The 26265-nt window shown below is 45.3% G+C and overlaps 2 protein-coding genes across 2 annotated transcripts in view; one reads left to right on the forward strand and one right to left on the reverse strand.

Moving 5' to 3' along the window:
• Positions 1–14843, forward strand: part of ZCCHC17 (zinc finger CCHC-type containing 17) — a 52570-nt gene extending 37727 nt beyond the window's left edge. Inside the window, exons 7-8 of the mRNA XM_056122940.1 lie at positions 4970–5115; positions 13963–14843. Of these exons, the coding sequence (XP_055978915.1) occupies positions 4970–5115; positions 13963–14124 (308 nt within the window). The 3' untranslated portion in view covers positions 14125–14843. The remainder of the gene's footprint in view (positions 1–4969; positions 5116–13962) is intronic.
• A 727-nt stretch (positions 14844–15570) lies between these two features.
• Positions 15571–24294, reverse strand: FABP3 (fatty acid binding protein 3). The gene is made up of 4 exons (XM_056123156.1): positions 24139–24294; positions 20645–20817; positions 18733–18834; positions 15571–15842 (listed from the first exon to the last, which is right to left on the reverse strand). Exons 1-4 carry the CDS (start codon positions 24209–24211, stop codon positions 15789–15791), a joined length of 402 nt encoding a protein of 133 aa, XP_055979131.1. The 5' UTR covers positions 24212–24294; the 3' UTR covers positions 15571–15788.
• Positions 24295–26265: the final 1971 nt, after the last annotated feature.

Raw genomic sequence — 26265 nt, forward strand, 5'->3', positions numbered from 1 at the left:
AATGCTGTCTCTGCTTGTACTATGCCATCATAACTTTCTGCCCCATGCCCTATCTCCAATCCAAAGTTGATTCTTTGCGTAGGCAAGGTTCCCCATGTGTTTACTAAATAAAGAAGGGCATAAATGTTTGATTCTGATTAACTTGATCACTTGACATCCTATTACTCATCTGTTTGCTCAAGCGGGCACCAGTAACGTCTCCATTCATCCCTATCGCGTGCTAGTGTAGCCCAATGGTGTCTGCTCGCTCCAGGAACATGAAGAGCCTCAAACCGATTGTTCAGGGTTTTGACGAAGAAGTCTGACCATCTCATCGGTGGGCGGCCAAGTGATCTTCGGACTTCCCGTGGAATACAGTCAGTAATGGCTCTAGTCCAGCGGTCGTCTCCAAATCGCATTACGTGTCTAGCCCATCTGATTTTCAACTCCTTGGCAAACGAGACAGTGTCCCTGATTCTTGATCGTCAATGGAGTTCGGAACTCCAGATTCTTTCTCTCATTTGAGTGAAGCGTGATATTCCAAGCATAACTCTTTCGGTTCTTCTTTGGGAGACCCGGATAGTGTTCTCATCCTGTTTTCGTAGGGCCCAGGTCTCTGAGGCTTATGTTAATGCAGGAAGAACAGTGGAATCGAAGAGATGTGCCCGGAGCTGGAGGTTCTTCGTCCTCTTTGCTATTTCTTTGATGCTATTGAAGGTGTTCCAAGCCGCTCTCTTCCTCCTGCGCAGTTCAGGTGCCAGGTCATTTGTCATGTTGACTTTTTGACCTAGTTACACTATAGCATTCGGAGATGTCCTTCCCGTTGAGAGCAAATGGAATGTCAGGAACAAGACCATTTCTCATAAACATTGTTTTCATGAGATTCAGCTGGAGTCCGACCTTTCCACACTCACGGTCGAAGTCGGCCAGCATTTGTACCGCTTGGGTAATGTTTGGTGTTATTAGAACGATGTCATCAGCAAAACGGAGGTGGTGTAGTTGCCGACCGTCCATCTTCATTCCCATTCCTTCCCATTCCAGTCATCGCATGACATTCTCGAGGGTGGCACTGAAGAGTTTTGGTGAAATGGTATCACCCTGCAGAACCCCTCTCTTGACATGGATGATTGCTTCCTTGTAGAATAGTGAGATCCTGGTAGTGAATCCATAATACAGCTCAAGGAGGATCCTGATGTATCGAGTTTGAATGCCCTGTTTGGCTAGGGTTTCTATGACCGCTTCCATCTCAACAGAATCAAAGGCCTTCTTTAAATCGATGAACATTAGAGTGGCATCTTGAACTCCCAAGAAACCTCAATGAGCTTGGTTATTATGTGGATATGGTCGATTGTGCTTAATCCTTTTTGGAACCCGGCTTACTCACATGGTTGTCCTTCAACTAGAGTTTTGCCAATCCTATTCAGGATAACTCAAGTCAACAGCTTGTAGACAACAGACAACAGGCAGATTGGGCGATAGTTGCCAATATCGTGGATGTCTCCCTTGTACAGTAGTACAGTCCTGCTGATTTTCCATTGGGATGGAATTTTTCATTTAGACAGGTAGTGTGTGAAGAGCTGAGCCAGTGTATTGATGAGTACTGACAGCATGTTCTTCAGGTATTCGGGTCTGACCTTGTCTGTGTGCAGGGTGCTTTACCGACGAAATGGCGTGTCGGATTTCGGAAGGGAGAACATTGGGAATGACATATCCATTCTGCAGAATTTGGTATGTGGGCAGGTAGATGTGGCTATCGAAGAGTTCCGAGTAGAAGTCATGGATAATCTTCTCCATTACCCTTCTGGGAGATGTGATAGATCCATCAGGATGTATTATAAGATGGAAGCAGGCAGGATGGATTATAAGATCCATCTTGGTCTTACAATTGGCGAAGGACAGGCGGGCATTGCCAATGCTTTTCCCGGCTTCTGCCGCATCTGCCAGCACTGCTGCTCTTCTCTCTTTGATGTTTTCCTTTCTTGCTTCTCTGCACTGTTTTGCGAGCTCAGACGTTCGCTTGCGGTTGCCTGAGGCTCGCGCCAAGCCACGTTGGCAAATGAGCTCAAGAGTTTTCAGAGACAGGCTTCTTTTTGTGGCTGTCTCTCTCTTGTCATTCCTCGCACAATCATGGAGGTGCTGAACTAGTTGATCGTATTCTTTGTCAATATTATCAATGACGGCATCTTCCATTGTTGCCGCAATAGTGCCAGTTGGTGGTCATTCTGGGAGTTCTCTTATTAAACTTTGTAGCCCTTTCTCCCCACGCCGTGAAGTAGAATTTTGCACAAAGGAGATGGTGATCCGATCTCGTTTGGAATTTTGGGACAACAGCAACATCGGTCAGGCAAAACCATCGATTGAATATGATGTGGTCAGTTTCATTGTGGAACCATCCATCGGGAGACTCCCATGTTCAACGTTTAGATTCATCCTTCTGGAACTGTGAGTTACCATGGATAGTGTTGGTCGACATGATGAACTCAGGCAGTCTCTCACCCTGTTCGTTCCATTCTAGGCCATGGGTCTCAATGTGGAGCTCTTCGGCTGATCTTCTAGGTCCTATTTTGGCATTAAAATCACTGACAATGATCTTACAGAAGGTCTTTGTAGAACTTCTCCAGCTCCATATAGAACTTCTCACTTTCTCCTTCATCATAATTGGATGTTGGTGTGTAGACAACGAAGATGGAAACTGCCGGCAGTGATTAAGACCAGAAGCCCCACCCTACCCTGTCCTGTCTGTGTCTACCAACCTCTGGCGACCCAGGGATTACACACAGAAGACCCTCTCTACCAGTACCAGATAAATACCTCATCAGCAGACCTCACTACCTCCACTCCCCAGCCACCCCCACACTCCAGGACGCTTTCCGAACTGCGTGGCTGCTTCACGGCCGCACAACTCATCATAAGACACTTAATACCCATCTTCCAAGATTACTGCACTATATTTGATAGGCTTCAAATATGGTTTGAACCATGGGAACACCTGCAAGGGCGATTAGAGGCCTCTCTAAAAGCCTCTATCCCTCTAGGAGAGCCTGGCAAGCTACCGAGAGTATCCCGCCCACACAACAGAGACTGGCAAGCTATCCGTGGCATATTCGATCTGCCAAAACCAGTAAGTACAATGCATCTCGTTCCCCTGACCCTGAAAGAGCCACCAATATGGCAACGTAAAGAAGGATGAGGAAGGAGAGGCTGATAAAATCTCAAGGTTGAACTAGGCTGCCAAAACGAAGAAGGACAAAAATGACTGTACTTTCAATGCACATATGCTGGCATCAGATGCATCCATCAAGGACCTGATGGTACAAGCACGAAAGATCAAGTACGACATCATTGGTCTGACCGAGACAAGAAGGTATCAATCACATCACGCCATTTTCCACACTGGAGAAGAACTGTTCCTTGGAACATGCAACAAAAGAGGCGTCGGTGGTGTTGGTGTCCATGTCAACACGAACTTGGCCATGAGCATTGATTCATTCGAATGCCTAACAACCCGAATCAGACAATTACACTTGAATAAATGTGCCTCACTGCTGATTAACACTAATTTTTTTTATCTACAAGGGTCATTATTTTGCTGCAAAAAATGACAATATATTCCTTAAGATTCCAAGTCTTTATGTCTTTAACTTACTGAGTTCTGAATTCAGTAAGTTCAGACCCGTTTGTCATCTTTTCCCCCTCATCTTCCATCTGCCCTGCTTTCTTAATTTTTTTCAAAATAGCTTAATTTTTCTTGATTTTTTTTTTTCACAGTGACAGCAGGTTTGTGCTCTGGCTAAGGCTATGGGATTTAAACCCTCTTTCATTAATGTAGTGGGAAGAGGAAAATATAAAATTGAGAGAAAGAATACATTCTCAGGAAAATGTAAACATTCCAGATGTTTGGAAAACTATGTTTAATTTCCCATCCTTATCTTGTCAGATCCCCTCTGCCTCTAGCTAATCCTGTGGTCTACCAAAAGTCAGACAAAACCAGCTCTGCAACATCTGCTGAAGAGTCCTTGAGTAGCACAGTAGTCTTAGGGAGGTTGGGACTCACTTAACTTTAACTTGTGTCTGCTCTGCATTCCATGAGGCGGAGAATAATGGGAGATGGGAATTTGATTCAGTAATCATAGGTCAGGCGAAAGGTTAGTTTTGATGCAGCAGAAATACCATAGGGTAGGGAGGCAAGAGACCTGGGGTAAGTTTTAGCTCAGCTACTGACTTTGTGTTCTTGAACTGCTTCTCCTCCCTGCACCTTCTGCAAGTGCACTGTTGAATTTGATGGTTTCTAAGGCTCTTGCCGCATTTGACAATCTGAATATTGAATGCTCCTAGGTGACTGTACATTTCTGAGGTGAAATATGTATGCTGCCTTCCTGCCAGCTGCCTAAGAGCTATCTCCCTTTAGAGTCTAGCTTGCCCTCAGCTCCCTCTGCTAAGCTTTCTGCTCTCTGGAGCAGCCTTTTGTTGTCAGGAATAAGTTCCAAATAGATACTTGAAAATTTCTAGCCCCGTTGCGAATGTGGTTAGAGCAAGCTTGTGTCATTATATCCTCTGACATTTCAAAAGCAGCTCTGTTGCTTCCCATAGTGGCTAGTCTGGTTCTGATTGCTAGAACAGTACCATCTTCAGTAACAAAAAGTCTTTGATTCTTTTTTTTTTTTTTTTTTTTGCTTTTTGGGTCACACCCAGCGTTGCTCAGGGGTTACTCCTGGCTCATGCACTCAGATATTACTCCTGGCAGTGCTTGGGGGACCATATGGGATGCTGGGAATCGAACCTGGGTCTGCCATGTTGGCTGCATGCAAGGCAAACGCCCTCCCCGCTGTGCTGTCGCTCCAGCCCCCGAAAATCTTTGATTCTTATAACTGCTCTGATTGAACTAGTAATACCTCCCAATCTAGCCAGCCCCTTTCAGGAACTTCTGGGAAAATCCACCTACTGAGGGGAACTGCTTTTCTTCTCTATCCTCTCTGCTTCTCTTCTGCAGGTCACTTTGCAAAGGATTGCTTCATGCAACCAGGAGGGACCAAATATTCTCTGATACCTGACGAGGAAGAAGAGAAGGAAGAGACAAAGTCAGCAGAGTTAGAGAAGACTGACCCTACAAGGAATTCTTCTAGGAAAAGAAAGAAGGTGCTTGCTCTCTTGCTTTTATGTTTATTTTCACGTTTGAAAATGAAAATTTGGGTGCATATGCTGCCCGAGCCCATGTGCTACTTGTGCCAACATGACCAAGCACATGTGGTGCCCGAGCATGTGTTGCCTGCATCTCCCTTCTTGAGATGTGTACTTTCATGCTTTCATATCTACTGCTGGGATGTGTGTAGGGGCTCTCTCTCCGCCCTTGGAAAAGCCCAGATTCTCTCTTAAAGCCTGTTCTCCCACTTTTTTCTCCTTCCTCCCCTTCAAAAACCTCCAAATAAAATATGTTTTATTTCAAAAAAAAAAGAAAGTGAACATATGCTTTTTGTAGAAGTTTTTTTATCCAGAATTTTATAATATCTTAGGTATAGTACAGTCTTTTTTCTAGGTAATAATAAATACAGATAACTGCATATAAAGGCAAAAGTGGGGGTGGGGTGGGGAGGGGCAGCTGAGAGATAATCCAAAGGCCTTGTGCTTATGCTTTGTATGCAGGAGTCTTGGGCTAGATACCTGATATCATATAGTCCTTCAAGCATCACTGATAGTGACACCCCTGAGCACTGAGCTGTGAGTAGTCGAAAAGCCTGAGAAAGAAAGCAAAACAAAACCAAAATATGGCAGTACAAGGCATAAATTATATCCTGTTTTTTCATGCTCATAGAGCATTATCTAGTATTTTTGAGCATTCTTCTAAAATATGCTTTAAGGGTCTAGAGCAATATTGAAGTGATAGGGCACTTACTTTACACGCAGCAGACCCTAATTCCATCCCTGGCACCCTACCCATATGGTCCCCTGATCCCCTGTAGGAGTGATGCCTCAGCTCAGAGCCAGGAATAAGTTCTGGGCACTGCCAGATGTGGCGTCCAAACAAGAAAAAAAAAAAAACTAACCCCCCTCAACGGCCAAGATTCAGAGACTATAAAACCCAGCTCCCAGAAGCTCCGCATTTGCGGCCGCGCGACATCTTATCATCTCATTCCTACTTTAGACAAACTGGCAGGCTACCGAATGTAACCTGTCCACACGGCAGAGTCTGGCAAACTCCCCGTGGCGTACCCAATATACCAAATACCAGTAACAATGAAGGGTCTCATTCTCCTAACTCTGAAAGAGCCTTGAATATGGCACTTTTCTTAAAAATCTCAGGGCTAGGACGAAGGAGACGTTACTGGGGCCTGCTCGAGGCAATCGACGAATAACAGGATGGTTGTGATTGTGATTGTGATTGTGAACCCCCCTCAACACCACCCAAAATAACCCCAGTGCTTTCAGAACAGTATATGACATTGTACCTTTTGATTATCTGATTTTTTTTTTCAAATTTTCCTATTGTTGGATTTTAATTTTTCTTATTTTAGGGCCACACCTGTCAGTGCTCAAGGGCTACATATGGAGGTTGGAAGACCGTGCTATGTCAGGGACAAACCCACCCTCTAGAATCTAAAATATTCTCTCTTGCAGTCTGAGCTATCTTTGCAGCCTTGACTACTTCTCTAACTGGTTATTTGGGTTTTGTTTTTTTTTTGTTTGTTTGTTTTTTGGCGCCACAAATAAAATACTCATTACTCATGACTCTGCACACAGGAATTACTCTTCTCTGTGATTAGGGAACCATAGGGGCTGCTGGGGTGCATTAGTCATGTTCAAGGTAAGCACCCTACTTGCTGTACTATCACTCCAGCCCCCTGGTTATTTTGGGATAAATTCTTAAATAAGACTATTTCATTAGGGCTTTAGGGCTTATAGATACGTCCTTATCAGTTTGTCTTTCCAGAAGGTACTTATTTGTGTGTAGTAGTAAAATAAGTGAGAGTGCCTGTTTCATTTAGTTCTTTTTCCTCTCTACTAGTTCCAGCAGAAGAGTTCAAGAAAAGTGTTATTCTAGTGTTGGTAAAAATGAAAGTGTAGGGGCTGGAGCAATAGCACAGTGGGTAGGACGTTTGCCTTGCACGTGGCTGGCCCGGGTTCAATTCCCAGCATCCCATATGGTCCCCCGAGCACCGACAGGAGTAATTTCTGAGTGCATGAGCCAGGAGTAACCCCTGTGGTGCATCGCCGGATATGACCCAGAAAGCAAAAAAAAAAAAAAGAAGAAGAAAAGAAAGTGTATTTGTGGGACCAGAGAGATTGTACAGGGGTTGGTCCAGAGATACAGTACAGTACAGTACAGTACAGTACAGCAGGGTAACGTGCTTGCTTTGCATGTGGCCAACCTGGTCAATAGTTGTTGAGATTTGGGGGAATTAAAAATTGTATGTGATTTTTTTTTTTTTTGCATGGGATTGGCTCCTCTAAGCTCTCACATTGTTCATTGGCCAATGTATATTCATTTGGACAGAAATATCTTTAGCAGTCCTTGTTACTAACTAGGTACTGAATAGCAGGAATGCTTAGTATGTGAAAGACATGTATGATAAGTAACTCATATGAAGCTAAAGGTTAGACACAGCACCTATACCCAAACAGTTACTAGTATGAAGGGAAGGAGACTTATCAAAAGATATCTGGTAACAAAAGACAAGCACTCTAAGGGAATTACTGTTTCTCTACCTTTCTATTCCTTCTCATTTTGGTTTGTTTTTTCTTTTTGTTTCTTTGGAGGAATATGGGGTACTGTCCAGTGCCAGGGATCAAACCCAATGCACACACTCAGTCCTTTGAGCTATCTTTCTGAGCGCCCCTTCAGGGGGTTGCACACTTTGTTGTGCTGCTTACATTCTTGGTTATGGTGCTTGATAGTGTCTTACACTTGATAGCAGTACACCAGAGGGGCACTTCATTGTAACTCTAGGGATTGCAGTACGGGTGTGGTTATACCATTTGATTATGTAGAGGTGGTGCTAGGCATCAAACTCACAACTTTATGCATGCAGGGCAGCACTTTACCACCAAGCCACATCCTTGGGCCCTGGATTTTTGGGGTTTTTTGTTTGTTTGTTTGTTTGTTTGTTTTGGATCACACCCAGCGATGCTCAGGAGTTACTCCTGGCTCTTCATTCAAAAATTATTCCCAGCGATGCTTGGGGTACCATATGGGATGTCAGGGATTGAACCCAGGTTGGCCTCATGCAAGGCAAATGCCCTCCCTGCTGTAGTATTGCTCCAGCCCCAAGGGTCCTGGATTTTTGTTTCCTAGAGAAATCCAACAACAGGAAATGAAGTATGGCTGAATCACCGTAACTTGGGGCCAAAAAGTCAGAAATAGGCTATTTGGGTCTCATCTGTGTTTCACAACTCTGCTTTATTGTCCCACTTTTTTCTTTCTTTTTTTAAAATTTATTTTTATTAAAAACACCGTGATTTACAGAGTTAATTGCACTGCACTGTCCTCCTGTTGTTCAGCGATTTGCTCGAGTGGTCCCAGTAATGTCTCCATTGTAAGACGGTTGTTACTGTTTGGCATATCGAATATATCATGGGGAGCTTGCCAGGCTTTACCGTGCGGGCAAGATACTCTCAGTAGCTTGTCAGGCTCTCCGAGAGGGGCAGAGGAATCGAACCCAGGTTGGCCGGGTCAGCCACGTGCAAGGCAAATGCCCTACCTGCTCGGCTATCGCTCCAGCCCAGAGTTGTTAATTATACAGTTGTTTTAAGCATTTAGTATTCCAGCACCACCAGTGTGACCTTCCCTCCACCAATTGTCCCCATTTTCCCTCCCATCCCTAATTTGCTTCCTTAGGCACATATCAAATTTACTTTATATTACTTGTTTCAACAAAACTGAATAGCAAAAGATGGCAAATAGAATGATCAGAAAATAAGTCAGTCAGATCCAATTTGTGATTGCTATATGATTTTAGCCTATGTAAATAAGAAAAATAGAACCCTTTAATACAATACAATAAATGCTTATCTCATATGCATAAGTTCTCAAACTTTGAATCTAAAGTGTATTACATTAAATTTTATTTTATATTTGGATCTGATTATGGTACTAATCATACTTTTCATACTTTACCTTTCTTTAATAAAACTTTTAAAGAAATTCTTTTGCTAATTTTGGAGTTTACATGAAATAGGTAAGGCCTACTTATGTAAATTTCCCCCCCACACACACACACACTTTTTATAAATACTGTGGTTTGCAAAGTTGTTCATAATGATTTGTTAGAGTTATTCAGTATTCCAGCACCAATTCCACCACAATTATCATCTTCCCTCCACCATTGTCTCTAATTTTCCCGATCACCCCTCAAGCCTGCCCCCATAGCAGGCTCACAATAATTTGTTTTTATTGCTTATTATAAATAAATGCTAAAGAATGATCAAAAAATATTTCCTTAAAAGTAAATTAGTGTAAATTGTATCTCACCATGGAGACAGTAAGTCCTTGTATGAGGAATTACTAAGATAGTGTCACAGACTAAGCCTTTCGTGTTACTGTAACAAGCAGAATAAAATAATTGATTTTGTGTTGTTTGTCATGAAAAACCACTGAAAATGCTACCAAAAAAGTTTCTTTAGGGGTGGGGAGATGGGGGGATGGGAGGGATACTGGGATCCGTGGTGGTGGGAAATGGGCACTGGTGGAGGGATGGGTATTTGATCATTGTGTAATTGAAACCCAAGCACAAAAATTTGTAAGTCTACAACTGTACCTCATGGTGTCTCACTAATAAAAAAAAAGTTTCTTTAGAGGGGCTGGATTGATAGTACAGTGGGTAGGACATTTGCTTTGCACGCAGCTGACCCAGATTCGATTCCCAGCATCCCATATGGTCCCCTGAGCACTGCCAGGAATAATTCCTGAGTGCAGAACCAGGAGTAACTCCTGAGCTTTGCCGTGTGTGACCCCCCCCCCAAAAAAAAATTTCTTTAGAGGAGTGTGAAGATTGTTGTATTTCACCGAGGGGCCATTAAGCCCCTCTATAAGAGATCACTAACAGTAAAAAAAAAAAATGTGGTGCGGTACTCTTGGAATATGAGTGGTGTAAGGTATGAGTTGTGGTGCGGCCACATTTGCAGCTGCGTGGTCCAGGAATAGGTTCACTTGTGGGTGGGGTTCAGCCCAAGCATGCGGGGAGTGGCTGTGAGCATGGTGGTGGCTGAGTTCTGGAGGTTTTTGGTTGCCGGGGCTGGGTTCCTTGGGGCGGGATTGGTTGCCTTCTATGTTACATCCCGTCCAATCTGTAGTGCTATACTACTGGACAGTGTTGTAGAGTTTGGAGATGTTGCTCAGCCGCAAAGGCAGCTGTGTACTCCAGGAAATCCAGAATTTGAACTGGGTGATACAACTGGAGTTAAATTTTTAACTGATGGCGGCTTTGTGTGGGCATGACTGCTGGGGCTTCTGGAAGTACAGGGAGGTAGAGGAAGGTACCCCATCCTGTCTCCAAGAAAGCCTGGACGTTTCAGTCACAAAGACCTGCGTACTTGAATTTCAGCAGATTTCTGGGTGAGGCCCAGTCCCAAGACAGTAGAGTCCAGCCAGAAGCATGATTGCAATTTTGCACCGCTTCTGCTTTCTAATGGGAGAGAATGTCTAAAGTAAAGCCTCAAAGACAGAAGTTACTCGGCAAATTGGGCAACCAGGAAATGGCTCAGAATAAATAAAAGCATGTTACCTGTTTATCATGTTGCCTAGCATATAAGAGTCGTGCATAGTGGCCAAAACACCCAACTATGCTCAGGACTTATGTACTCAGGCATCACTCCTGGCAGTACTTGGGGGACTACATAGGGTTCTCAGAATTGAATCCAGGCTGACACATGCAAGGCAGTCACCCTACCCACTGTACTACCTATCCAACCTCCTCTTCTTGGCACTTTAGATGTCACTGGGGACAACAGTAAATTGACAAGTGAAAACAAAACAGTTCTGATAGTGGTGCTATGAGAAAAAAATTGGTTGAGACTAGGATTAAAGAAAACAGGTGACTTGCCATTTTACATACTGTGGTAAGGGCAGAAAAGAAAGTGAGGAAGCAAGTTGTTCAATTAATAAAAAGGGGAGTCTTTATAAACTAGCTATTTGGATATAAAACAAGTGAAGTAGCTGCTCTTGGCAGTGAGCTTGGCATGTGTAAGGAAGAATAAGAAGTTTGGTGTGACTGGAGTCAAGTGAATGAGGAGAGCATGGTAGGAGAGGAAATTAGAGAAGACCAATTATGTAGATTCTTATAGGAGTATAAGGGCTTGAGCTTTCAGTTAGAGTGAGATGGAAGTCATCAGAGGTCTTGGCTAGGCAGATGATGTGATTTAACTTACCCTTTTAAAAAGAAATTTTCTGGCTTCATGTAGAAACTATATGGCTAAGGTCAAGGTTAAGAAATAGCAAACTAGCCCCATGAGCGGCTCTCCAGCACGGCTATGGCTCCAGAGGCACAAGGACTTAAACCAGAGCCCGGCAGCTTGCAGCAGAAAAGTAAATGGACTATACTTTAAACTATGGCACCATGCCTCCCCGGGAGGGAAAAGGTGTCTCTCCCTTCTGCCTCCCCCCCTTCCTCCCCCCTGCCCCTCCCCGCCGCCCCCCACCCCTCGCCTGGCAGCAAGGTGGCCGCTGCCTCAGAGCTTATTGAAAAGCCAGGTATGAGCTGGCAGTGACAGGTCAACTGCAGCCTCACGGGAAGGGGGCCGGTACCGGCTAGCCCTTCATACCCAACTGAGGTCACGTGTTGCCCCCCACTAGCGACTCTCCGGCATGGCCATGACTCCAGAGGCACAAGGACTTAAACCAGAGCCCGGCAGCTTGTGGCAGAAAAGTGAATGCACTATGCATTAAACTACAGCTCCATGCCTCCCTGGGAGGGAAAGCGTGTCTCCAGTTATATAGCTGAGCCGGAGGTGGTTTGTGGGTGTGTCTCCCACATACCTAAATATTGGCCGTTTATTTTCTTGGTAAAGTTTGCCCCAAGTTTTTGGGGTCTGGCCAAAGGCACAGCAGCAATTTTGGGGTATCTGAAAGTCTGGCGGTACCATCAGGCTTCTGATGCACTCGCCTCACAGGTACAGAGATTGACCTGCTGGCAGCACCATACCCCCATGAATATATTCTTAAGGTGGAGCTTTTTTTGAGAAATCTCTTGAGAGGTTGGGTATGAGGTAGCACTGTAGCACTGTCCTCCCGTTCATTGATTTGCTCAAGAAGGCACCAGTAATGTCTCCATGGTGAGACTTGTTTATTACTGTTTTTGGCATATCGAATACACCACGGGGAGCTTGCCAGCCCTCAAACCAAAATATAATAATACAGATGCAGAAGTCATTATAAACTAGCCATTTGGATATAAAATAGTAATCAATTTCCTTCCTTATTCCTCCAGGCTACTGAGAGTATCCCGCCTGCACAGCAGAGCCTGGCAAGCTACCTGTGGGGTATTCGATATACCAAAAACAATAACAATAATGGGTCTCATTCCTCTGACCATGAAAGAGCCTCCAATATGGCAGGTTGGGAAGATGAGTAAGGAGAGGGTGCTAAAATCTCAGGGCTGGGACAAATGGAGACGTTACTGGCGCCCACTCGAGCAAATCAGTGAACAACAAGACGACAGTGATACAGTAATTCCTCCAGGCTAGAATAGGTTTGGAGGGAATTGTAATCAGGAGCAACCCAGGGTGCTTGGGAGCCCATATTCAATGCCAGGGATCAAACTGGGGTTGACAAACTGCATACAGGGCAAATGCTTTACTTCCTGTACTATCTCTCCAGCTCATTTATCTTTCCTGTTGTTGGGTTTTGAGGGTTCACACCCAGCAGTACTCAGAAATCATTCCTGGAGGGATTTGGGAGACTATATGTTGTGCCTGGGATTGAACCTGTGTCACCTGCATAAAAGGCAGGCATCTTACTGTCTCTCGACCCCAAGCCCATTTCTTTTGCTTTGTTTTGGTGCTACACGTGGTGGTGCTGCGGGATTACTCCTGACTTTGCACTCAAGAGTCAAACTTGGTGGTACTGGAGGAACCATATGGGATATTGGGGATGGAACCTGGGTCTGCAGCATGCACGGCAAACGCCTTAACTGCTATACTATGTCAAAGGCCCCAGCACCATTTTTTTTTTGTCTTCTTTTCCCTCCGAGTTTTTGGACCATATTCAGTGGTGCTTGAGGGACCATGCAGTACTGCAATTGAAACCAGGACTTCAACTGCAGAGCTCAGCCTTTTGGGCTATCTTCCCAGCCCGTGTGCTTAATTTTACTTTTTGAGGGTAGGTGGATTTTTGGGTCATATCTGGTGGCTCTTGGGAGCTCTTCTTGCTCATTGGTTGGGAATCACACCTAGTGGTGCTTAGGAAACATAGGGTATCAGGGATCAAGCCCAGGATTCCCATTTTGCAAAGCATATACTCCAGTCCTTTGAGCTATCTCTACAGCCTACTTCATAGCATCCCTTGAAGTCAGTTTTTATTATTTGAAACTTAGTAAAAAGAAAACTGAGGTGTAAAAGGGTTAAGACATTCCAAGTTTCCTAACCTGGTAAGTGGCACAGTGGTATTTGAACTTAATTTTTATTCTAAATTTGTTACTTGACCTCCACACCATGAAGCCTCTCATACAGGAAGAGAAGCCTTGTGTCACAGAGAAAAACTTAGAAGATTTCTAGTTGCATGATCTATATGCCTGTGTTATCAGAGGCCAGTAGCTTGAGCCATATTCTATTTCATTAAATCTTCACACAGACTTGTGACATAGGTACTGTTTTGTTTTTGGTTTTTGGTTTTTTTGTAGGATTGGGGTGTGAGGGGTGGGCCATACCTAGTGGGGCTCAGGGCTTATTACTGGCTTCACACTTGGATCCTTCCTGCTGCGGGTCAGGGCAGAAAGGTGCAAGGTATTGAACCTGGTTTTGGCTTCACTATGTTGAGCTTTCTTATTTTCTCCTTAGGAAAAGAAGAAAAAGAAACACAGAGACAGGAAATCATCTGACTCTGACAGCTCAGACTCTGAGAGTGATACAGGCAAGAGGGCAAGACACTCATCAAAAGACAGCAAGGCAGCAAAGAAGAAGAAAAAGAAGAAGAAGCACAAGAAGAAGCACAAGGAGTGAGAGTAGAAAGAGTGAAAGGGGTGGTGGTTGAGAGGAGGACCAGGAGCCTTGTGCCTTAACGCCATGGCTCCTAGAAAGCCTTGATACTGAGGAATGACCTCCCACCCCATTGACTTCTCTCCCTTGGGAGATGACTTCCCCTGACGCAGCTGGCAGGTTTGGGAGTTAGGTGTCAGAAACATCTGCTTGAATGAGTTGTTTCCTTATGTTTTTGGTCCCTTTGCAAGTGACCCCATGCAGCTCACCCATTCATTCATTCAACTTCATTCAGCAGAAGGTCCTATTACCCTCTGCAGCTGCCACTGCCAGAACTAGATTCCTGTATGGGGGAATCTAGGCTAGAGCCACAGGTGGTACTACTGTGGTGAGTCTGGCTGTAGTTGTAGTGCTGCCCTTTACTGATTATTGGGTAATCTCTGCTGCATCCAATATGGTGGCAGAGGTAGAGTGGCAGTATGAGGTAGAACATGGTGAGAAGTGGTGCTCACTTTTTCCACACCCCTTAATATGACTCTACGCTAGATAACCATTGTGGTCACAGCCAGAAAACCATTGTTTGCAGTGACTGAGCTTTTGTGTGACATTTCACCAGATAGCTTGAGCTAAGATTATTGTTCTACTTTGTTCTACTTTGTATTTACTACTGTGTGAGTCAGTTGGTTGCACTTCAGGTTTCTGCTTAAATTCCTGGCACTAAATGAAGTGTGTTTGGTTCTAAACTTTGTGGAAGTTTTTATTACTGTAATCCTTCCCAGGTAACTTTTGGACTTAAAAGTCACTGAGTCTGCATTAGTTGATAGAAAAGCACTTAATATGTTACCCCAAACCTTGAAGAGCAGCTTAAGTGTGGTATAAGCTAGAAGCACTTATACCTATTAGGTCACAGCCTCTTAGGAGATAACCTATAATCACTCTCTTTCTAATGATCAAATGACCTCTTCCTCTAGAGCTGATTAGTGAGAATTGTAACCATAAGTAATGGCCTAGGTTGGAGCTTGGTAGTTATCTTGGCCAACGGTCACTTCCCCCTCTACTAATGGCCAAGCTTGGATCCTGTGTCTCAAGTTTGCATTTTAGAGACCACAGCATTCCAAATCATCCAGCAACTATCCAGACCCAAGAACATTCAGTAGGGAATGGGTTTGAGGTGGTGCTTCACAAGGCAGTCATGGTGAAGCCCTGCCATTGATTACTCATTCCAGGTTGAACTAGATCATTTGGTCATAGGGAGGTAATGTAAAGGTAAAATACAGGAACAGCTGTTTAATTATTGAGCATGTAAGATAATCAGCTGCCTAACACTGTCCCAAAGACTATCTGTTTCAGTCTTTCATCCAGTGCTGCTTTTTGCATGACTTCAGGCAGTCATTTCTGCTTACTCTCTTGACAAATAAGGAAAATCAAGACTCCCAAAGTTATATCACCAAGGCAAAAAAGACAACTGAATGGCTTTGGCTCTGTTTATTGACCTCAGAGCATCCTTTGTATGCAATTAAAAAAAAAAACACAATTGGAAGTGGAATTGAAACCATGCTGGGGCTACCTGACTCCAGAATTCCCCAACCATGGTGGAGTTATACAAAATGACAGGAAAAATTGAGGCAATCTGGTTCTGAGTCCAGAGTAGTCAGTTGACAGAAGAGCATCATGAAGGAGTAGGCAAGTCATGCGTCTTTTTCATAAGTGCGAGTGCAAACTACATTGCCGTAGGTGAGTGTCTGAAAGGAAAAACAGATTAGAAAAATGTGAGGGTAGGCAGACATCAGAGCACTGTTCCCCCCCCCCCCCCCGCAGGGGGTGGGGAGGGAGTTTCCCAGGCATCTAGATCAAATGCTGACACCGAAACCTGCTCAGGGAGCTTGGGTGCCACTCTTGGCAGTCCTCAACCAACTGAGCTCGATGGTTCAATGTGAAGGCCTAGTGATTCCGTATTGCTCAGGCCCAGCTGTGTCATTGGGGCCACCCTGGTAATGCTCGAGGTTCTCCATGACTCTACAGGTGGTGCCATAGGAGCCATGTGATGGCAGGGATCAAAGTCAGATCCTTGTACAGCATGTACTCTTGACCCATGAGCTGTCTCCTCAGCCCCTAGAAATACTCTTTGCTTAGAGGTTACTCCTGGCTCTGCACTCAGGAATCACTCCTGGCAGCTTCAGGGGACTATATAGGATGCTGGTGATTAAACCTGGATCAGCCAAGTGCAAGGCAAGCACCCTACCTACTGTACTATCTTTCTGGTCCATTCATTCTAACACTTTTCTAATCTGGACTGCCTATCCATGCCTAGTACCTTACATATATGTTTATTTTTTTCTTTTACATTTTTCTTGTCCGTCTTCTTTTTACTGTCTCCTTTCTTTTTGGCTTTTGTATTTTTTTGCACATTTGTTTTTTGGTACCACACCTTACAGTGCTAAAATACTCTCCTGCTCAAAGGCCACTCCTTGCAGTGCTTGGGAAACCATGTTGCTCCAGAGTTTGCACCTGGGCCTCCCACATGCAACGCATGTGCTGTACTACACTGAGCTGTGTTTATATTGTCTTTCTATATTTTTAACTAATGTACTAAGGCTTTAAGATAGGCATTGTTGAACTGGGAATGTAGCTCAGCGTTAAGTACTTGCCTTGCATATGTGAGGCATTGGGTTCATTCTTTACATTCTCTCGCACCGCCTTCCCATCCTCTTCCTCAAAAAAAAGGGCAAAAATTCCCAATTTTCTCAAAGAGGAATTACAGTGCTTTTATTTATTTATTTACTTACTTACTTACTTACTTAACCCCCAGTGCCTCACACATGTAAAGCAATTGCTTTACATTGAGCAACATTCCTAGTCTGGAAAATGAGCTTTTTTTTTTTTCTTGTTGTTGGGTGTTGTTTGTTTTATAACCAGCAGTGACTGTTGGCAACATGAAGGCAGTCTATCACCTAACATTAAGAGACAGTTACATCTCAGAAAGTCTAAGGTATGTCTGATTGCAGATGTAAAATTTGAGTAGCACTGCACTGTAGCACTGTCCTCCCGCTATTCATTGATTTGCTCAAACGGGCCCAGCAACGTCTCCATTGTGAGACTTGTTACTGTGTTTGGCATATTGAATATGTCACGGGTAGCTTGCCAGGCTTTGCCGTGTGGGTGAGATACTCTCGGTACCTTGCCGGGCTCTTCAAGAGGGGTGGAGGAATTGAACCCAGGTCGGCCGAGTCGGCCGCATGCAAGGCAAACACCCTACTGCTATGCTATCGCTCATTTGAAGCTTTAGTCTCATGTATATCAAAATAAGTTCTCACCAAGACAAAAAACTTTTGGAAAAAAGAGCTGTGAAATAGGAAATAACTTGATCAAGATCCCAGTTTGTATTTCTATTACCCTTTCACCATTCCTCTTCATTTCTGCATAGTGCACATAGTAGACAAATAAGTGAGTAAAAATGTTCAGATTCTTGTGTTGGGAGTCACTCCAGCAATGCTTAGGGCTATATCAGGTGAGAATTTTTTTTTTAATGAGTTTGTTTTGTTTCGGTACCAACTCAGAGCCATACACATGCAAGGCAAATATTTTGCTGCTGACCTATATCCCCGACCCTTGGTACCTCATTCTTAATTCTGTAGGGATCACTTTTCATGTAAATTCAAGAATATGGTGGGCAGGATAAAGGGTCTGTGAAGATGCTGACATGAAAACCTGAAGCTGTACAGAGTTATGAGGCAGAGACCACTGCTAATTGATGCTGTTTCTACTGGTGGGTCTAAAAGTGTTTAGTCAATACCATATTTTTTATGTAAAGTCTCAAAGTTTGTCCCTGAACAGACAGATTTGCCACCTGGGTTATCAATCTCCTATACAGATTGTGGTCCTATCCAGATACATGTGGTAGGCCAAACACAGAGATTACTGAGAAAAGGTGGGGCTGGAATGAAGTAGAAAGGACGGTTACTGGGGCTGGAGCAATAGTACAGTGGGCAGGGTGTTTGCATTGCACGCGGCCGACCTGGGTTCGATTCCCAGCATCCCATATGGTCCCCTGAGCACCATCAAGGGTAATTCCTGAGTGCTGAGCCAGGAGTAACTAACCCCTGTGCATCACCGGGTGTGACCCTAAAAGCAAAATATATATATATATGAAAAATATGAGAAAGGGTGGTTACTGGTCAATATCTGTTCAAAGGCTCTGCGTGTGGCAGTATGGTCCTGAAGGGGACAGGGAAGGGAATACTGTGGCAGATGGAGCTTTCCTTGATGGTCTGGATCAGAATTAATTGAACCTGGGCAAAGGGGAACACAAGATGAAGAAACTATAGAGCACTTTGTGTTATGCATCCATTATCTCCTTAACACTTTCTAGTGGCCCTACAAGGTTAGTGTAATTATATTGCAGTTGGGCTTGAAGAAGGCACAAGTCCAAAATCATGCAACCAGTATATCAAAATATGAACCTCAGCTGTATCAATTCAAAGTCACTACACAGAAAATTCTACCAAAAACCACCCAACCCTACCTCTGCCCTGCATTTTCCCAGTTTCTATTGTTCCTTTTTATAGCAGGCTTGGCTGAAGGGACAAGAGTATAGTGACCAATTATGAGAGGTTTGAGAGTTGTCCATCTTACCAAGATGAGTTTTCCATCAATTAACTCCCGCACAAGTGTTGACTCTTTCCCATCCCACTTCTGTACCTGGACAAGTTTGCCTCCATCCAGTGTCACAGTGGTCTGTAGAGAGAGGGTAGAGGTCCAAGCTGTGATGTGAGTCAGGAACTGAGGAATTGGAGGGGGGTGGGGTGGGGGGTCTGTGCACTGATTTCACAGAAAATAGAGTTACCCAGACTAATGTTGGTGCTAAGAAAAGAGTTGCGGTAACCCACCTCCAGCTGAGCTCTACGGCACATCTAGTTTACATTCAGCTGCTACTCCACTGCTGCTGGCAAAGGAGGGGTCTTTAAGTGTTGACAAGCAAGGAAAGGTAAACAGTATAGTGGGGCTACTATCCAGGCTCTGAGAAGTGCCACCAGCCTTCAAGCTGAACACTTAACTGTGCAGTCTAGACCCATAACTCATTAAATCTTTTTAAGACACAGGTATATTCCAGCCTAGAATTTGGGGCCAGCCTAGTGAGGAGTCCTGAGATTCTCACGTACGAGTTATCACAAATAATGTCTAAAAGACCCTTGGTGGTGTGAAATATCAAGAAGTTAGATTTTATGCCCTTTATTACTGTTTTCTTGTGACCCCTTTGTCTGAAAGATGGCAGGCATCTGCTGATTTTGCCCTTGGAATGTTCCACAGCCCTTGTCAAATGCTTATTTAGTCTTATAGGTGCTGCCAGCCTCTTATCAGCTGGCTCTTATTTGTCAGGCCTCTCTTTTCTAGGAATTACGGGAGTAGGCTCTAGGTCAGGCTAGGGGACCCTGACTGCAGGTAACAGTAGGAGAATTTGCGAAGCCCTTAAATTTGGAGCTGGATAGGGGTGGGGATGGACCTTCACATCCTGTGTGCTTAGTGTTTTGGTTTTGTTTTGATTTTTCTGCCCATTAGAAAAGCCTAGGTTGCCCAAGGAATTACTGTTATATTTAAATGGAAATCTTGCCCTTGAAGAAGATGGTCTTAAGTCCAAGAGAATGGAAGTATGTGGTAGGGTAGCCATTCTCAGGTAGGCTTCATCTCTGCTTTCCCAGTTGTGCTTCTGCTTCCTGTGTAATCATGGACTCAGCTCCAGCTCTTCCACAAGGCGGCTAGATCCTACCCTTCCTTTCTGGGGGCATTTATGAAGCAGAGAAAATAGCTGAAGGGGCTAAATATTAGTTCCATGTTCAGATACTTAGGTATACCCTGCAGAGGTCAAAACCCCTTAGTTGTTCTCTCATGCTTGGCTCAGGAATTGGGTAACCTGAGACAAGCTTCCAGGACAGACACACTATAGGATAACAAGTACTGAGGGGGACACTAACCTTGGTAAGAACACACTAGAAATGCAACTGAGGCGGCGCCAAGCCTAGGGCATAGCTTTTCCTGTCTATGGCTGGCAGCATTTGGAAATAATTTCTCAAGGTCACTGGCTGATCCCAGGGACTATAGATGGAAGAGGAAGCATTCGTCTTGTCCCCAGCAACCGTCTTTGCTGCTGGAGGCCAGTTCAAACTGCCCACTTTATATCCCTGACTTCTGGGCCTCATTCCTAAAGCACTTGAGGTTACAGCCAGGGCCACATAACTTCCCTATCTATGGAAGAGGAAAGAAAACCAGAGCTATTGCATGCCAGGCATAAGATCACCTTCCTGGAGCTGGAGAAAAGACTAAAGTCAGAAGCATATGCTGCTTCTGTGTAACCCATTCCCAGTAGCAGGTAGTAGTTTTGTCCTAAGGACACATCTCTTATTTAGCCTTGGATATTCCAGCACTGTGAGGCTTTATGGACCTTGTTCCTGTCAATCTCCCATAATAGCTTACCCCTGAGGGCTCAGTAATCTATTCCCTTCGGGGTCTCAGAGTCTTTCTTTATCTTTATTCACTTAATGTGACTCACCTTGACCTTTCGGTCATCTGCGGTTGTCTCATCAAACTCCTCCCCGAGCTTGAAGCTGATCTCTGTGTTCTTCAAGGTGCTGTGTGTTTTCACGGTGATAACGTCCCCATTAACTTCGATGATTGTGGAAGGCTTGGTCATGCCTGCCACCTGCCTGGTAGCAAAACCCACACCTGAGGATAGGGGAAAGTTATGAGTGGAGAGGTAAGGTATAAAGAGCTCAGTGTACAACTCTTAAGCCTGGATACAGGGGAAAAGACAAAAATTTTTAAAGACTACATGACCATTTTAATTTTTATTTGGGGGCGTGCGGGGAGGTTGGGACACATCTCAGGAGACCATATAGGGGTGTCAAGGATCAAGCCCATCCCTTGGTAAATGCCTCACCTACAGTACTATTGCTTCAGCCTCTACATGAACATTTTAAAATTCAGTTTTCTGTTTTCATTCATCAATATGGTGGAGAGATATTAGTATTGATTTCATTAGATGAGGAGCTTAAGAAACAGGCAAGCCACAGCAAATTAGTGGTGGACTGAGATGAGAATAACTGCAAGTAAGGGCAAGTGTTAGTTATCTCAACCCTTTTAGTCTCCCCAGAGGGTTACCATTTTCCCTATAGATGCAAAAACTGAGTTTATGCCTGGGGTCATAGACTGGAATTCAAACCCACTTGGTTTGACTGCAGAGCTCACTTAGCTACTTAACATTCCCAACTCGTGTTCAGGGCACCATGAACAGCTAAACGGGTTTCACAGCTGAAGAAAGAGAAATATGAATTTTGCTTTCCAAAGACTTAGTAACAAGAATTTTCCATCTTTGAGAGCTTATCTAGGAGAGTGATTTTTTTTTTCAACCTCATGGCATAAGATTTTACCAGTGGTCGTGTGTGGATGTAAAAAGTTAACAATCACCAATGGAGATAAGCAGAAAGGAAACATTTATCTCAGATCTAGGAGAGGCTTAAACTGGTATTGAATCTAGGTCTCCTGACTTCTAGTTTGAGCCCTCTGCAAACTTCCCTGCTGACCCAGGAATGGCTTCCCTGTGTACTCTGCAAAGTTTACATGTGGAACAAGAGCTTTTAGGCAAAGCCTTTATCCCTTCAAGTTGTGACTTCCCTGGAATATGTTCTTTTGCCTCCAGGAGCCTCTGCTGAGCTGTACTGAGTAGAGGCAGGAGGCAAGCCAATGTGATGGTGAATTAGTGTGGGTCAAGTACCCAAATATGCCTAATTGCTTGGGGCTTACTGTAAGGCAATATACTTAGTTCATGCCCTATGCTAGTTTCACTGAACAGTTTATCTCAGTTCGTAAAAGGGGCTCAGGGAATGAAGTGACTTGCCTAAAGTCAAAGAAGAAATGATTGACTTGATTTAAATCTGGGCTCTAAAACTTCAATATTCCCTCTGGGCCATTCTGCCTTTTAGCACATACTTCATTCACATATTAGGGCTAGGATGGGCCTCTTTGTACATCAGAACATTTGGTCTAAAAAAAGAGGGGCAAGGGCTGTCTTTGCAGCTATGCTATTGCTCATTCACCCCGCCTGGCCAGTTGGGGACTTGGTCTCACTTCCACCATTAGTGAGGCAAGCCCGTTCCACTTCTAGCAAGAGGACAGCAAGAGAAACTTTGTTTCTTAGGACCTACAGAAAGATGTAATGTCTAAAGAAGACATCCGTTGTGGAATGAGAGGCTTAGCAAAGAGAACCCAAGACAGAAAACGGAGCTGGCAATTTAGGAGACTCATGAAGAATCGTGTTCTACTTAGAAAACTGAAGATGAAGGACCATGGAGAGTTCATTCAGCTGTATTGCATGCATTGCTTGCAGAAACCATGAGTTTCATCCTTGGCACCATGTTTCCCCAAACACTATCTGCTGTGGCCTAAAGAGAGATGTAGCCATTAGGGTGCATGAATAGCACAGCATCTAAGGACCTTTCTGTTGAACTTATGTGCCAGTTGACTAAAAATTGCCATTGGAGTCCTTGACCTCCTGAGCACTCTTTGGGAGTTCTCCCTCTCAAAACATGGGGGGAAATGAAGCTAAAACTATTTTACAGAGATTTGAGAGGGTCTTGTCAACCCAGGCCTTTCATTATAGTGAAAAAAAAAACAGGACTGGATGGAATCTCAGCCCTCTAGCCCAACTGGGGAACAAGGATGTTGCAGCTAATTTCAGGGACTTGGCTTTTCAAACATGTGCTGTGGGAAGTTTGGGTGAAGGAAGTAACTAATCTTAGACATTTCCCAACAGCTGCCCAGGACTGTCTGCTTCTCCAAGAATGGCTACCTTCCTGGAGTCGTGGGCATAGTGCCTAGTACAGGGTAGGGCATTTGAGAGCATTGGCCTTAAGAGCCAAAACTTGTGGGTCCTATTTCAGGAAAGGATAAGGAGCAGAGGTGAGGTGCCAGGAGCCCCCACCCCTTTAAGTGTCTGCCATAATCCTGCTCCACCTCCCACTTTCCTGGGATGGAACGTAGCTGGACCATGAATGACATTCCAGTTTCCCACACCCCAGCTTGGGGGGACGCATGTATCAATCCTTTCCATCTAAGCCCAACCTAGAGGGAAAGGGATGGGGTCAATCATTAGCTAGGATATTCCTACCACTCGCACCTCCAAGGCCCGTAATGGGAACTGCTGCAAACCCAGCGATCTCTTTTCATATTGGTGCTGCTATGGATCATCTCTCCTGCTAGGCACAGTATGGCATCTCCAAGGAACTTGACCAAAATTCTTTGAATCTTTGTGCTTCCCTATCATAAATCAAAGACCCTCCCTGCCTTTAACAGATCTTGGCCTCTCGGACTTTTTCCTACTCCAGAAGTCCAGTAACTTCCAACGGCCACCTCCATGAGCATCTGAACTTTGCATTGCAGCTGGTGTTGGGGCCTTTTGCCCCACTATCCCAAAGCGCACTGGCAGTGATTAAAGCCTGGTCAGTCTAACCACAGCAGAATAAGGTCAGATTCCCTGGTGAGAAAGAGGGCATACCCAGGCAGCGATCTAGTCCCCAAGCCCATAGAAGGATTGCTGTCTACTGGGTGTGTCTCCTCTCACCTCTGCCTTCATATCCCATTCATCATTCCCCACTCTCATCCTGGCGCTTCCGATTTCTTTAGGCTATTGTACACTCCCTGTTTTCACACCTTTCCCTTCTTGTATTCACCCTCCAATTTCAAAACCACTTCTGTGCCTTTCCTCCTATAACCAGTTTCTTGCCTTTTACAGTCAATGCATCTTTATCCAAGCCCAGATTGTAAATCTGTCAAAAATGCTCCCTGGCCCCCCACATCAGCTGGCACATCTTCCTCCTCACCCTTCTCCCTTAGACACAGACCATGGAAGCCCCTTGCCATCTGCCCCGCATGCCCACGACCAGGTGAAATGCTGTGATTGTGCAGGGTACTAGCCAGGGGTGGAAGTTCTGCACCGAACTGGGCACATGGCCAGCCCCTTCCCAACCCAGTATTCTGAGCCCCGCTCACCCAGTGCCTTCATGTAGTCATCGAAATTCTTGCTGTCCACCAGCTTCCAGGTGCCCAAGAAGGCATCCACCATGGTGAAATTGTGCTAGGTTGAGAAGAGGCGACAGGAAAGGCAAGCAGGGACTCCGGGGACCAGCGGCTCCGAGCCCGCCCTGCAGCTTTAAATAGCTGTAGCTGCACAAGAGGAGGCGTGGCTCCCAGCTTTCCCCCACACCCACCAGCACACACACACACACACATCCCCGCCCAGAAATAAGAAACCTGGTGCTGGCACTCACCACTGAGGGCTGGGCGCCCATCCCCCAGTAGATGAGGGAATGGGCAGATGGGGCGCCTGCCTCGCGGTGTCAGCTCAGCGCAGGCGCCCAGCATCCAGCTTGCTGCCCGGGCTGCCAGGACTAACCGCCTTTCCTGGCCTCTAGCTAGACGCTCTTTGGCACCACAAGCATCTGGGGGCAAGGTCCCTACTAGGTGGGACACACGCCACGGGCGGTTTCTGTGCCTCAGTTCTTTCCCAAGCCTGGGATCAGAGAAACCTTGTCCTTGGGTCCAACCTTGATACCCCCACGCCAAAGCTCTGGCTGGCTCTCAGTGCACTGACATGCTGGTCCACATTTTCCGGTGAGGATGCCAAACGGCTCCGAGGGGAACTGACTAGGAACTAAGAAGAGTGACTTGGAGCTCAGATAGCAAGCCTGGGTTTAGGCCCATTCTGGCCCTCCACCCCCACCCCAGGCTTGGAGGGGAGAGAATCACCTGGGTACCACGTGGGCAGGGGGCATGCTGACCCCACACGTGCTCGCCCCTCCCAGCGGAATGTCCCCTTTCCACTGTAGCCACCTCCACCAGGCCAGTGCCTCAAGCCATTTGACCTCTGTCCTCGGCTCCAAGCATTGGTTGGTTGAGTTGGTCATCAACACTCACCTTCCTTCAGACTTTCAGCCCAGTCAGCTCTTCAAAGACAGATCCCCTCTCTCCCAGTTCACTCTTGACCTCTGCTCAAGGCAGCAGCCTGCACTTGCAGCTGGCATTTTCAGGCACTTCCTGTATAGAGCCTTGTGTGAGTTCGGTTGTTTGACACCTTGCACACAACCCCATATGGTACCCAAGCTCCACCAGGAGTGATACCAGAGCACAGAACCAAAAGTAAGCCCCAAGTATAGCTGGATGTGACACCAAAGGGAAAACCTTTTTTGTTGTTCTGTTCTGTCATTTGGGAGGCCACACCTAGCAATCCTTAGGGGTTACTCCTGGTTCTGCAGTTAGGAATTGCTCCTGGTGATACATGGGGGACCTACATGAAATGTCTGGGCTTGAACCTTGGGTAATTATTACATGTTGAAGGTTTTAAGTACATTGTTGTCTCACTGAACTTTAAAAACCAGAGTCCATGAAGTAGGCTTTCTTCCTGTTCTACAGATGAGCAAACTGAAGCTTCAAGGAGGCCAGTGACAGGCCAGAGTAGGTAGGGCCTGTACTTACTTTGTAGATTTGTAGATTTCCTCCCCAGCACCACACATGGTCCCCCAAGCAGCACCAGGAATGATTCCTGAGCTCTGAGCCCTGAGCATCACCCCCCACCACCAAAAAAAAAAAGTCCAGTGACAACTATGAACCAGACACCCTCAGGTAGTTGACCTCATGTGAAGCAGACACAAAAGTAGTTGGTGACCTAAAGAAAGACCTGTCCTGATTAAAAAGTTCAGGGAAACTCTGAGGAAGTGTAGCATATATGAATTTCTGAGAGACAGGAGCTTGCATAAAGGAACAGTGTCAGCTGATTATTAGCCTGCAGAGTTCCTGCAGGGGTCTAGCCAGAGACCACCTAGGACCCCCTCTCCCCTTTGTGGAAGGCCCTCTTTCCTGGGAAGCTGAGACCACCTCCTTTCCCCAGTTTTGCGGGAAAGGGGCCAGGAAGGAAGAACTCTTTCCCCCTAGGTCGTAACTTCTTTGGACAGGCCCATTTGCCAGAGACCACTGGGACAGGCCTCAGGGCTGGGCATGGCGCCCTGGTGACCTCACTGCCGGAGCAGGTGTTGGGTGGGGGGGTGGGGGAGAGTGATGTTTTCTCACTCAAGGTCACACCCCTTAGATAACAGGGCCTCCTCTGTCAAGTACTGAGTGGCT

This window comes from Sorex fumeus, unplaced genomic scaffold (assembly GCF_029834395.1).
Source record: "Sorex fumeus unplaced genomic scaffold, SorFum_2.1 ptg000047l, whole genome shotgun sequence".
NCBI classification, from domain to species: Eukaryota; Metazoa; Chordata; class Mammalia; order Eulipotyphla; family Soricidae; genus Sorex; species Sorex fumeus.

Excerpts from the sequence above, each read along its gene's own strand:
- FABP3 (XM_056123156.1), bottom strand. The coding sequence starts at position 24,211 with ATGGTGGATGCCTTCTTGGGCACCTGGAAGCTGGTGGACAGCAAGAAT. Across the intron at positions 18,835-20,644 it reads CAGATGACCGAAAGGTCAAG|ACCACTGTGACACTGGATGG; the intron begins GTGAGTCACATT and ends CTCTCTCTACAG. Across the intron at positions 15,843-18,732 it reads TTGATGGAAAACTCATCTTG|ACACTCACCTACGGCAATGT; the intron begins GTAAGATGGACA and ends TTTTCCTTTCAG.